This window comes from Pelodiscus sinensis, chromosome 18 (assembly GCF_052426305.1).
Source record: "Pelodiscus sinensis isolate ZL-2025 chromosome 18, ASM5242630v1, whole genome shotgun sequence".
NCBI lineage: Eukaryota > Metazoa > Chordata > Testudines > Trionychidae > Pelodiscus > Pelodiscus sinensis.
In genome coordinates this window covers 28064353-28078435 of record NC_143069.1, presented here as the reverse complement: position 1 = coordinate 28078435, position 14083 = coordinate 28064353, and the positions used below count along the sequence as shown (strand labels likewise).

Here is a 14083-nt window from a genome sequence, read left to right as displayed (position 1 = left end):
GGAAGCAGATAGACCCCCCCAATACCTGGGTTATGCGGTTGGCCTGGGTTGAGTTGAGCATGGTAGGGAATGGTGGTGGGGCTCAGGGACACCTGGGGAGTAAAAATTTTAAAAAAACAGCATGGCCCCTTTGAGGCCTTAGGGTCTTTTTTTGGTGGCAGCCATCTTGTTTTCTTCCTCCATGCCACATGACGACTTCCCTGTGGAACCAGGTAAGCAGAGAGAAGAGGTAGCCTGGGGTTGGGAGGGTGTGGTCTGTCAGTAGCTGAGGGCTGGGGCTGTGGGCTGGGGCTGGCCAGGGGCTGGGTCCGGGCCCAGGCCTGGTTCCGGTTGCTGAGTGTGTCATAGGGTTGCCAGATGTACAGTATTTTCACCTCCTGGAAAGGAAAAATTCTGGACGGGACATTCTATCACTTCTGCAAACTAAATAGACCCAAATCCCTCAGATGCTCCTCATAGGTGATGTGTTCCAGCCCCCTAGTCATTTTCGCTGCCCTCCGCTGGACCCTCTTCCCTGCATCCACATCCTTTCTATAGTGGGGGGCCCAGACCTGGACACAAATCTCCAGATGCGGCCTTATCAGTGCCGAATAAAATGGAATAATCACTTCTCTAGATCTTCTGGCAATGCTCTTCCTAATGCACCCTAATATGCCATTAACCTTCTTGGCTACAAGGGCACCCTGTTGACTCCTATCGAGCTTCTCATTCACTTGTAATTCCCAGGTCCTTTTTTACAGAAGTGTTACTTAGACATTCGGTCCCCAGCCTGTAACAATACTAGGGATTCTTCCATCCCAAGTGCAGGATTCCGCACTTATCCTTGTTGAACCTCATCAGATTTCTTTTGGCCCAAATCTCCAATTTGTCCTGGTCACTCTGGACCCTAACCCTATGTATCTATCCAATGTATCTACCTCGCCCCCTAGCTTAGTCTTATCCGCAAACTTGCTGAGGGTGCAATCCATCTCCTCATCCAGGTCATTAATAAAGATGTTGAACAAAACCAGTTCTAGAACCGATCCTTGGGACACTCCACTAGAAACCGACCGCCAACCTGACACTGAGCCGGTTGAGCTCGACAATCTAGCCAGCTTTCTATCCTCCTTACAGTCCATTTATCTAATCCACACTTCCTTAATTTACTGTCAAGAATACTTATAATTGTAAGCCTGACAGGTTCTTCCATTTTAATCGACTCATCCAAACCAATCTGCTGGTTATCCATACGTCACTATTTTGTATTTTGTATATGGTTGTAAAAGGGTTTATCATTTATATACATCAAACTAATTACTTAGACAACCACCTAACCTCAGGATGATTCTTAGCAACAACCACAGGACATACCACACTAATACCAACCCTGGAACTTTCCCTTGCAATAAACCCCGGTGCCAGCTTTGTCCACATATTTATTCTGCTGACACCATTATTGGACCTAAACATGCCAGTTACAATATCAAGGACACATAGTCCTCTTCATCTAGAAATATAATTTATGCCATCATGTGCCTAACATGTCCATCTGCTGTGTATATTGGACAAACTTCTCAGACACTTCACCAAAGAATCAATGCACATAAAATAGACATCAGGCTCTCTCACAGATAGAAAACTGTTGCTTGCCATTTTAACCAGAATGACCATTCTCTCAATGACCTTAAAACATGCATATTGCTTCAAAGACATTTTAACTCCAGACTTCAAAGAGAAGCCTCAGAACTGTCATTTTTGCTTAAATTTAACACTTTACATCTGGGTCTTAACAAAGATGCTAATTATCTCACCCATTACAAAGTTAGCTTCTCCAATTATCACCCCTAATTTCATTACCTCACAGACACTAACTTTCCCCCCTCATCCCTCCCCTTCTGTTCTAAAATCTGATTTGCCAATTTTATATGTGTTCACTTTTTTTGATTGTATCACTTTGGTATATATGGTCGTGCCTATTTTCTTCCACAAATTGATCCGAGAAAGTGGGTCTGGCCCACGAAAGCTCATCACCTAATAAACCATATTGTTAGTCTTTAAAGTGCTGCATAGTCCTGTCTTTTGTTTTAGTTAAAGAAGTAATTCTGCAGTCCACTAAAGGAGAAAAAGCTCCCATGGATTACTCTTAAAAAGCAAGCGAAGAAAATATTTGTACTGTGCTTTTCTCACCGCAAACCACAGGAAGTTAATGAAGAAAGACTCTGACTAACACTTCTCTGGATGTGTTTTAAGATACTTCTCACTCTCACATTGTGAAAACTCTTTGCTTTAAATATATTTTTTGTTTATATTAAACATAAACATTATTAAAATAGCACATGTAAATTGTTAAATAGCCTTGTAGTTTAGTAAAAACTAGGATATTATTTGTATCACTACTACATTTTCTAAAGTGAATTCCTAAGCTTATACCTTTTATTCGTTTCAATTGTAAAGGGCAGCCCTCTGCAATCCTTGCAGAAAATGCTCACATTTACTAAATTGTGGTTCTCCCCATCCCCTCATATAAATATTGTGTGAAAGCACTAAGAGAGGGGCAGTACTTTTGCCCACCCAACAGTTACCTGAGCAATATGGGGCAGGCTCTATCATTTCCTCTCTGTTTCTGCAGCTCCTGACACAATGGGGTCAGGACCCAGTCGGTCTCTAGGTGCTACCACAATAGAAACTGTGAATCACAGTAATACGGAGTGTTTCTGTGGAAGGTCCCGTCTACTCTTCATTATCTGGGTCTCTGTTGTTTGTGTCTCTGTGTCTCACTCTCCCACCAGTGTAAGGCTCAAGACTGATGAGTCAAAGGACGACTGGCCGGAGCGCAGAGACAGGGTTAATCTGTGTGGGGAGCTGGGATATTTCCCATCACTGGCAGAATACTCACATCCTTGCATGTCTCATGTATACACAGGTTACTGTGCAATACGCACTTTGGGGATTGTGAGGGGCCTTCCTTGTAATTTTGTGCAGTTGGGGGTTGGTGGTGCAAACTCTGCACAGCACAGAGCGGGCCCTGGAGCTGAGCCGTCCATACAAAGAATCTGAGGGTAGGACACAGAGTTTGGGCATTTCCCCCAATTTTATTGAGAAAGAACATTGTTTCCTGCACCACATTGTCCAGCTGTGGCCCCAGACAAGGTCCCGCACTTCCTTGCTGAAAGGACCTTACGGGATTCTGTGATGAAGTTCTGTGATGAGGCTGCGCACGGAGGAGCCCTGCATTCCAGTGCCGGAGCACTAGTGATTTCTGCCCTGCTACAGTGTGATGTTCTCGTATATCGGCGCCGTCTGCCAATGCTTTAAGGTAAAACATGGAAATGTTACTGTTCTGCTCAGCCAGCAGAAAGCCAGAGAAAGGAACCTAGAAGATATCCCCTCAGACAGCCCCGCTGTGCGTACAACAGGAGCAGCTCTAGTGGGCATCTCCTCTGGGAAACATCACATCAGCTTCCGACACCAGCCCCTCTGACGCGGGCAGCTCAGATTCCCCTTCCCCCAGCCTCGGTCTGGCCCTTTCCTGCTCCCCAGGGTTGCCCTGATGCCTGCCAGCTGGGCAGAGGAGCCCTTCTCCCCCTCTCCCTCTGCCAGATGCCCACGGAGGCGGTGCCGGGTTCCCCCTGCAACGGGGAGCCATTATCTGAAATAAGGATTCCTCTGCCCCAATGGCAGTGTCATTTTCAACCATCCAGAGTTGTATTTTAATCACCAATGTTATTAACTGCGATATTGAAAATGATTATTTGCACTTGATATAATGATATTGTGACTGGGCATCGGCATAGCCTGACTCCAATCTCCAGGCAATCACGGCATGCTGTTGAATTTGGGGGCTGTGATGAGCACCCATCACTCAGGCTAAAGAAGGGAACCATTCAATGACCCTTTGTTAGTGTCTGCTGAAGCACTGGGCAACCCTCGCCCATGGACTGGACCCCAGACAGTCTGGACATGGCAGAGCCAGGTACTTCGGGGTCTGCTAACAGGGCAGGGGTTAATCTGACTGCAGCTTTCCGTACATGCGTGTGTGTGAGAGGGAGACAAAAGCAACAGAAACACCTTACAAGCAACTACAGAAAACAACAAGAAAATCAGCATGGCCAGAGGAGCAGGACCCTGATAAAAAGCTGAGAAAAAAAGCAGGCTTTGGGGCAGAGTGCTGGCTGGGAACAGACTTGGAGCTGGGATCAAAGACTCTGCGTCCTGCTGTTTGGTTCCTGTAATGTCCTGGGAACCAGTAGTTAGAGTGAATCTACAAAATCAATGGGGTTGTATCAACGCCCAAAACCAACCCTGTCATCACTGTCTCCTCTGGACATGCAACTCCAACCACCGACTCACTGCTTGGATCAGAAGCATTTAACTGACTTGTGAATTCACATGGGGCATAAGTAGCTCTGCCTGCCGCCCTCCATCCCAGAGACATGCATGAAAATCCCTACGGGGTAAATCCGTGCTTAGTGTAAGAGCAGCCACAGCGACACCAAGGGAATCTCTGGAAAGCGAGTGACTCTCCATCTCTGAGACCATTTACGTTCTCTGCCCCAAGCCTTTAGGACAGAATCGTCCCAGGGATGAGACATGGCGATGAAAGTTTCCTATTTGCCAGATTGGTCTGGACGGGGGCATGTCCATGGATGCAGGGCGTGACTGGCCAGGCTAACAGCAGGTGTGTGAGGAAGCTACCTGCTCCTGGGCAGAGATATGGGGCAGCTGCAGGGAGAAGGGGGTGACAGATACAATCCCAACCTGAGAATCCTGAGCAAATCCACGTTCCAAGCCCACAGGTCCCTGCCGAGCAGGAACAGGCAAACAATCTCTCTCACCTCACTTCATTGGTAATAAAACCTGTGACTTACCCTGTCACTTTCTGGCCAATTCTTTGAGGGACCTGGGAACAGAAGGACAATTTCCCATGGTCACGTGGTATGAATGTCTTTAGGGAAAGGCACCTCCTTGAGCATGAATTATAACCCCAGGATACCTGCCCCTCCTCTAGCCAGGGCAGGGCTCCTCTGGGCCTGATGCTGATCAGGGTCACCAGAGGGATTTCAGGTGGCTACTGTAGATGCTCTGTGGGACTGTCTGTCTGGGTTTCTGGAACAGTTTTTCTGTTACAGGCACCACCACCTTTTGGCAGGAAATTACCACATTTTGTAAAAAACAAGTGCCCCCAAACCGCAGTATTTTGCCCCAAAACTGCAATGTTCTATTCACATACCACCAAGATGCCTCATTGGACATGTGTTCAGTGGCCTCCTGCTGATAGTCTCCTCCACAGGCTGGACTGGCTGGGTTTCATCCCCCATGATGCACTGCAACCAGGGACACCCATGACGAGGAGAGAAAGTGATGCATCGTAGGAGAGCCAGAGAGCCCGGCTCAAAGAGGAGACCAGGAGCAGGAGGCACCAGAACTATAGCTCCCATGAGGCACTCTTGCCCCCAGCTCCCAATGACAGGAGTGGGGCACTTTCCAATGGGAGCTTTCCCTGGGATGTGCCTTTCCATGAGGGAAGGGAAGGGGCAACACTTGACTCAGCCCCCTAAATCCTGGCAATGCAGGGCTGGGGATCACAGGCAGAGGAGAGGGGCAGGACAAAGGAACCTCAGGGACTCAGATGCACCAGCCCTGGGACCCTGAGAATTTTTTTCCTCATTCACTTTGATCACTTTGGGCTGTGTCAAGACTGGCCAGTTTTTCCGGAAAATCAGCTCCTTTTCCGGAAAAACTTGCCAGCTTTCTACACTGGCCACTTGAATTTCCGCAAAAGCACTGACGATCTCATGTAAGATTTTCAGTGTTCTTGCGGAAATACTATGCTGCTCCCGTTTGGACAAAAGTCCTTTAGCGCAAAACTTTTGCGCAAAAGGGCCAGTGTAGACAGCTCAGATTTGTTTTCCGCAAAAAAGCCCCGATCGCGAAAATGGCGATCGGGGCTTTTTTGCGGAAAAGCGCGTCTAGATTGTCCGTGCCAATCTAGACACTCTGTTCTGAAAATGCTTTTAACGGAAAACTTTTCCATTAAAAGCATTTCCGGAAAATCATGCCAGTCTAGATGTAGCCAGGCAGTTTGTTATTGTAATTCTCCCCCAGACACACTGATCTGGGATCTGCCCATCCTCCACCAATTACCACATTCACCCCGACCCCACATTTCTCCCCCATGTGAAGGTGACCCCGGTAACTACAAAAGCTCTTACAGTCAGTATGATCTTGCAGGGCGCTGTTGGTGTCACACTGGACGTGTTCCCTGTGGGGAGCAACAGGGACAGGGATGTCATTGAAGCCGTGCGCTCTGTGTGTGTCTGCTTGGTAGCACTGAGTCTGTTTGCAGAGACCCAGCTGTGAGTAGGTTTCTGCCCATGGCTGGTTCTCCCACTAGGACCTTCCATCTCCATTCAGCTCACACACAGTGGAGAGGCAGCAAGCCCTGCTCCTGGGTAGCAGGGACCATGGCAGCCGCACCATTTATGGAGGGAAAGTCTGATACAGATGAGAGTTTCACACCCTGTTCTACTCCAGCTAAACGACCAAACCACCAATGACACAAACTGGTAGGTCGGCAGGGAGCTCTGATCGAGGGGCACGGAGAATCCCCGAGGTCACAGGGGAGAGGCTGACAAGGCCAGCGGCATTCCTCACACGTTAGTATCATTTCTCAGAGGCTTTTCCAGGGACAATAGTGTAACCCAAATGAAATGTTTCAGCAAATAATGGATTACTGCGGGGGGGGGGAGGGCAGAGCGGGGGCCCAACAACACTTATGCAGCTTTCTAAACTCCTGTGGGTGTCCTTGCTGCTAGCAGGGATGAGGCGAAAGTGGCACCACTGGCCCTTTCCTCCGAGCTGCATTGAAATCACTGGGAGGGAATCTTCTGGGGGTGTTTGGAGGCAAGTCCATGCTGATGTTGGGTGCTGCCTGCACATCTGGATGGACTTGGCGCCCAGTAAGGCCTGGCCACTCCCAGCCCCATCCCAGGAGAAGAGAGGTGGTTTAAGGGAAATGGCTGGGTCCCTCTGTGCTGCTTTGTTGTTGCCAATTACCCTGACAGCCCCCGCTAGGATAAAACACAGTCACTCGCCTTCTTTCAGATCCCTGGGGCCCATTTCAAACACATCCCCCCTGCTGCCGGGCAACTGGATGGGAACAGGACAGTGGCAAAACTCGTCCTCAGAGTGTCTCCTCCTCCCCTCCTCCCAGGGCCCACCCCGACCAGGGAGCTCGTCCAGCCCGGGGCTTTCCCAAAACTCCTCCAGCGCATGCACGCACCCCCACCCCGGCAGCAGGAGAGCTGAGCTCTGCCGTGAGGTTGCAGCAGCACTTCTGTGAGGTGGAGAGAAGGGACCCAGCAGGGAAAGGAGAGGGGAGAGGGAACAATCTCCTACCTGTGCTCCCTCCACAGAGACCCAGCTGGAAGCAGCGAGACAGAGTGATCAGAGACGGGGCCACGTTTCCTCGTGGGCAGAGAGAGAGACAGAGACTGAGTGACATGGCTCCAGCCCCTCGTTGTTCCGACACAGAGCCCCCTCCCCATAGCCCGGCCCAGCGCTCCCCTGCACCTGCCCCACTGACTGGAGTCATGTGGCCACGTCTGGTGATTTAACATCCAATCTCCTGCAAATTCATCTTCTATGTAAAGGCCGGTCTAAGAGTCGGGGTGTTCGGTGAATTTTTTAAAATTGAAAACGAAGACACAGTCTGTAATCCTCAGTTTGGGGGAGAAAAGCCTGAAGATGTGACCCTAGAGACGCCACAAACAACAAATCCCCCTGTAAATACAAGGACCCACACTGGTGACTTGTTGGCAGTCCCATGAGTTATGAGCCAGTCTCGAGCTGGCCAGGGTGGCTGGAGGCTGTGGGAGCCGGGGGCTGGGGCGCTGTGAGGAAAGGCTGCAGGGCAGAGCTGTGCCCAGAGCTCTGTGGCCAGAGCTGTTAGCGCTCACTGCAGGAAAGCTCCTACACACATGGGCAAGGGCATGAGGGCCTCTTCTAACTAGGGGATGCCCCCCTGATCTGCACTTAAAGGAGCAGGTGACCTTTTTTTCCGCTCAATAACTTCCCCCTCCCCCCCAATCCTATTTCCCCAGCCTCTCAATAAAAAAAAATTCTTGGTGTTCTTCATTAAAAAAAAATCATTGTTTGGTATTCCTCTGTCTTAAAAAGTTTAAGAAACACTGCTCTGTAGTGTAGACGTGCCCTTAGTGACCTGTGTGTGGCTATTCCATCCAGACATACTCCTGTCTGAGCCCTAGACTGGGACCATCTATCTGTGGTGCCGAACACGGGGTGGGGGGCCCTGGTCCCTGACTGGAGCTCCAGGGCACTACAGTAGCTTTCCTGAAAAGTAATACACATTGCCTAGCACAATGGGGCTCCGATCCCCAAGCTGGGCTCCAGAGTGCTACCGCAATACAAATACCTAATCAAAGAGACAAGGAAGGGGATTATTGTTGTGATCTATGCCCCCTGCCAGGCTTCCCCAAAACACAACTTCACTGTGTCTTAGCTCATCTCTCTCCCCCCATCCCAGGCACACTGGGGACAGGACATCTAAGGGGTGTCTCTGCCCTGTCTGTCTGTACATTTGCTAACACAGCTCAGCCTCACTCTCACACCCACCTTTCTTCCCCAGAAGATAAAGCACCACAGCCAGCAGCAGGAAGGTGGGGACTGTAATTCCCAACAGGAGCTTTAGATCCAGCCCTAGAAAAGAATTATTACCTGCAGGGCAATGTTATTGGCTGTTCTTTGTAAGTAAAGTTCACTGAAGCTTTTCAACCAATTTTTTTTTTTTACCAAACTTTTTTTTCATCCAGTTTGATTTCAAAAGCTTCAGGGGGGTGGCCAACTTAGTCTGTAACTGGAGCATTAAAAATCCAGATCCAAAAATAAATAAGGGAAGGGGAAGGAAGGGAGAAGAAAACAAAAGTGAATTAGAATGTTCAAGTTACATGAAGCTGATAAGAAAAATGTGCACCTTGTCCAAGTACCCATTGGTTAGTTGGCAACACACAGAAACCTGTTGAAGACTTTAACCTGCCCCAGTACTCATAAATGGATCTCAAAGTCACTGGTCTGGTTTTAGGCCAATTCCACAAGCCAAATACACAGGGAAGGACTGGAACTTAACCTCATTTACAAGTCTGATTCCTATCAGAGAAGAACGAATAGAGACATTGGCTGGATCCCACATTAACCTTCCACATCCGAATGATTTAACCAACTTTAAAAGGAAACAAAGGAAAACTCTCAAAATAAGACCATCTGTCAGGGATGGTCTAGCTCAGGGGTGGGGAACTTCAGGCCTGGGGGCTGGATGCAGCCCCCAAATCTCAGGGATCTCCCGCATCAGGGAGCCCACACTGGTGCTCCAGCCCCACTGCCACCCACCCAGAGGGCTGGACCGCATAAAATCTACAAAATCTAGCCTGGTCCCCACTAGGCGCTGGTGCACGAGGGGAATGTGAGGAGTATCTTCTTCCTTGTCAGCCAGGGGCTTTGCACTTGTGTTCAGCCCTCGACTGATTTTTTTTTGTGGGTCAGCGGCCTGTGACCTATAAAATGTTCCCTGCCCCATTTAGCTGGTGCTTGGACCTGCTGGAGGGCAGGGGACTGGACTTGATGACCTCTAAGTCCTTTCCAGTTCTAGTGTTTATGATTCTATGACCAGAGGAACAGGCTTGTTGAGTTTGATGAACATTTTCTCATCCAAACACTGGTATTGTCCATTGCAAGTTTTGAACTAAATAGTTTTGTCCATAGTTTTTTTTTCCAGAAAAGTCTGGATTTCCCTCCATCTCTAAGGAAAAGTTCAAGGCAGGAAACATCCCTGTGGGAACAGCTCTGCTTCAGCGAAGCCTTGCAATTCCAGACAGTGCCCAGATACAAACGACAAACAGGTATTTTTGCTTCATCAGTGGTACTTTAGCAAGTGCTTAAAGTTAAGCACATACCTAGTGTATATACTTGATCATAAGCCTGTTCATTCATAAGCCCCACCCAAGTTAAAAAAAATTGTAAAAAAGGTAGTGACCCATTCATAAGCTGAACCCTGCTCCTTATGGTGTCATTCTTACCAAAAAAAATTAGCTTATGATCAAGCATGTATGGTAGATTCTGTCCTGGATAGGGCTAGATTGGAGCACAAACTTGAGATCAGGGTCAGAGATCTGGACAGCATGAAGAGATCCGTGCAGGGCTGGTCTACACATGCCCAGTGGAGCAGTTTTCTACAGAAAATACTGCTTCTTCCAAATGAAATCAGTAAGGGGGCACTGTTACAGTCTGACTCCTTCCTTTCCTGGCCATGGGTTGGGGCGCAGAGCCATTGCAGACATGCTTTGTAGGGGGTGGTTTGCTGTAGCAGATGCTTTGGGAGGTGCTGGACAAACAGGCAGGTTTAGGCCCTGCTAGAGTCCATTCCTGGTGCTTGGTTGCTCCCTGGGAACCTGACACTAGTGGTGGGCTGCGTAGGGTTGCCAGGAGTCCAGTTTTGAACCGGACAGTCTGGTATTTGAGGGTTCTGTCCAGGAAACAAAGTGAGAAAATATTGGACATACAAAATATTTGGTATTTCCTAATTAGGTAAGTCTTATTATTATTAGGAGTATCAGGACGTGGTTGCAAACTGCCTGGCTGGTAGACACACTCATGCTGTGTGAGTGTGTCTACCAGCCAGGCAGCACACAGCTATGCGAGAGGTGAGGGGGCAGAGCCAGGGCAGGATGGAATCCCTGGGGCCGGACTTGCTTGTTCTTTGCCAGGACTGCGCGCGGGATGGGCAGCACCCCGGGATCTGCGTGCGCTCGGGTCAGTCCCACTTCCCACCGGTCAATTCTGTCCCCATGACCCTCTCCCAGACAGCTCCACTTCCCCTGACCCCCTCCTGGCCAGCCCTGCTTCCTGCCGGCTGGTGTCCTGCCCCCCCAATCTCCCCAGCCAGCCCTGCTGCCCTGACCCCACCCCGCCGGCCTGTTCCCCCTGCACACATGCACCTCCTCCCGGCCAGCCCTGTCCCCTCCCGCCTGGTCCCCCCCAAATCTGAGATCAAGTGTGTCTGGTATTTTTTTTGAAGCCACCTAGTAACCCTAGGGCAGAGATTCCTGGCACATGGGTTTGCCCACATGACAAGTGTGACACTTTGGCTATGTCTACGCTATGGGTTTTTTTCCGGGATACTGGAGATATCCCAGTAAAAACTCAGCTGCTTTTTTTTTTTTTTTGAGGAAGTGCAAACACGTCCCATGAGGCTTTTCCAAAATTTGGCCCGCTGTAGATGGGTCAAATTTCAGAAAAGCCTGTTTTGAAAAAACTATCAGAAAAGGTACACAAATTACGGAGTGCAATTTGCCTACCTTTTTCTGATACATCAGTGTAGTGTAGACATAGCCTCTGTGACAGGACTGGAGCACAGAGCACAACTAGCTTATGACACAGAGACAGAACCTGCCCTGGTCTACACTAGGGAGTTACTTTGAGACAGCAAGCAGAGCGTCCACACTACAAGCCTGTTATTTCGAAATAAGGGGCTGGTTTTTTTTTAAATCCACACTCCAGCTTTCCTCGGGGAATAACACTTATTTTGAAATAGCTATTTTGAACTAGCAGTATTGTGGATGCTCCACTGCTCCTTTTTCAAAACAACTACTCCCCAGAGCCATTGGAATTACACCCCAGTGCTTCCTAGGGCGCTAATCGAGGTAGCACATCCACAATAACAGAGCCTGCCTTGGACTGATTTTGGGCTCCCCCACAGCGGGGACACGCTATTTTGATTGCCATTTTGGGAGTTCTTATTTCAGATGTAGTTAATTCAAAATCAGTTCCTAGTGTACACATGCTCCCTGGGAGCCCAGGTGGGATGATGCGTCTGGTGCCTCCTGCCAGAGCAACCCCCCACCCAGTGAGTGCAGGGGGAGGCAATAACTCACTGGCTGCTGGGTTAGCAGAGGGGCAGGGAACTCCAGAGGAAACTTGTCCAGCAGAAGGGTTTGGGATTCCCCCTCTGACAGAGCCACTTTCCAGCCCTGCAGAGACATTTCCAGGCTCAGCCATGCTGGGCAAAGCCTGGGAGAGGGGCAGGGAGAATGTGCCGCATTGGAAGAGCCCATCCCCCTGTTGCATGGTGGTACATTTCCTACATTCATCATCACGGCGATCACACTCAGACTGGGGCTGCCCAGCACAGGACCCACCGTTCCCTAACCAGAGTCCCCACCACACAGAAACACTTCAGAAGCATTTACCTGGGGGCAAGGAACCATCGGCACCACCACTGCCGCTGCTGGAGTCATCGCCTAGGCAACAAACACACAAGGGATCAGATCAGGCCATGGCCCAGTCCAGGCCCACACACGGCCCCAGCACAACTGATCATGGGCAGCCACTGGCTGGGGGCAGGGCTGCTGGGCATTAGCGTTGCCAGGTGTCCAGTTTTAAACCGTATAGTCCAGTATTTCAGATTTCTGTTCAGGAAACAAATGGAGAAAATAGAGCTGTCTGCTATTTTCTAGATAAGATGTAATGTAGATTGTGATGGAATGTGAGGGGTGCCCGATATTTTTGTTGAAACCATCTGGCAACCCTACCTCTGGGCCCTGGGCTTAGAATAGCTCACTGCAATGGGGCTAACTCACTGGTGCAGCGCCTCCTGCTGGTCTCCTGGGGAATTAGCCCTTCCAGCCCTGGAGTGCCCCTGTTGGCCAGTGTCTCACCCTCAGTTACCTGTTTTCTGCTCTGGTCCAGGCCCCATGTCGCTTCCTATCCACGGTGCCCTTTCTTCACAGTAGTGCTCTGTGGCAGCAGCAGCACTTCCCCTGCCCCAAACACACACACGCTGGGAAATCCCAACCCCCTACACCCGCCTTGCTTTAATGACCCATTGCCAGTCATCAGCTAGCCCCGCCTTAGAGGCAATCTGCAATCTGAAATGGCCACTTATCAAGGGAAGAGGGGTATTCAGACTTGCTGCTTTCTCCTGCCCTAGCTGCCTCCCTAGGACTCCTCAGGCCCCTGTACCCGTCTGCAGCCTGGGAGTGGGGTCAAGACAGAGCTCCCCAGGCCTTTCCCCAGCGCAGCTCAGTCTCAGGTACCCTCTGTAGCTTCCCAGGTAGTTAGATCCTTTCAGCTCAACAGGAGCAAGAAGAAGCACTGCTCAGACCTTGCAGCCTTTTATAGGGCCCAACCTGGGCCTGATTGGCTGACTGCAGGCTCCCTAATTGACTAGGGTTGCACAAGCCCCCTCAGGCTTGTCTGTAACCCTCTTCCTGCTGGAGGGGTCCATGACACTATCAGAGTCAGCCATGCGATTGTATGTAAGGAAGGGAAGGTCACTGTTCCGCCCTGAGACAGCCTCAGCTGCAATACAGGGGCCAGTTCTGGATGTGACACATTAGAGGGAACCAAAGAAGAGCAACAGAAATGGTCAAAAGCTGAAGAAACCTGAGCTAAGCGGAAAGGTTAAATGCACGGGGGCTACGTCTAGACTGGCATGATTTTCCGCAAATGCTTTTAATGGAAAAGTTTTCCGTGAAAAGCACTTGCGGAAAAGAACATCTAGATTGTCACAGACGCTTTTCCGCAAAAGCACTTTTTGTGGAAAAGCGTCCATGCCAATCCAGACGCGCTTTTGTGCAAAAAAGCCCCGATCGCCATTTTAGCCATCGGGGCTTTCTTGCACAAAACAGTACTGTGCTGTCTACACTGGCCCTCTTGCGCAAATGATTTGCACAAGAGGGCTTTTGCCCGAACGGGAGTAGCATAGTATTTCCGCAAGAACACTGACGATCTTTCATGAGATTGTCAGTGCTTTTGCGGAAATTCAAGTGGCCAGTGTAGACAGCTGGCAAGTTTTTCCGCAAAAGCAGCTGATTTTGCGGAAAAACTGGACAGTCTAGACACAGCTGGGGAGTGTTTAGTGTTGAGAACAGAAGCCCGAGGGAGATAGAAATATGGTAACAGTCTCCAAATTGGCTCAGGGATGTTGCACAGGGACCGGGGATCAACTGTTTTAAGGGCCCATGGAAGGTAGGACGAGAAGCAATGGGGTTAATCTGCAGCAAGGGAGGGTTTGTTTCAAAAGTTGGAAAAA

At 49.7% G+C, this 14083-nt stretch overlaps 1 protein-coding gene across 2 annotated transcripts in view; it reads right to left on the bottom strand.

The window, feature by feature from the left end:
• Positions 1–14083, bottom strand: part of LOC112545205 (uncharacterized) — a 43715-nt gene that overhangs the window by 26114 nt on the left and 3518 nt on the right. Inside the window, exons 4-9 of one of the 2 annotated variants that reach the window (XM_089770034.1) lie at positions 12240–12290; positions 8614–8697; positions 7378–7402; positions 6192–6241; positions 4848–4879; positions 2976–3288 (exon numbers count right to left, since the gene is read on the bottom strand). In XM_089770034.1, the coding sequence (XP_089626160.1) occupies positions 3247–3288; positions 4848–4879; positions 6192–6241; positions 7378–7402; positions 8614–8697; positions 12240–12290 (284 nt within the window). In that variant the 3' untranslated portion in view covers positions 2976–3246. Of the gene's footprint in view, positions 1–2975; positions 3289–4847; positions 4880–6191; positions 6242–7377; positions 7403–8613; positions 8698–12239; positions 12291–14083 lie in introns of those variants that run through there. The other variant, XM_089770033.1, reaches the window with a different exon arrangement.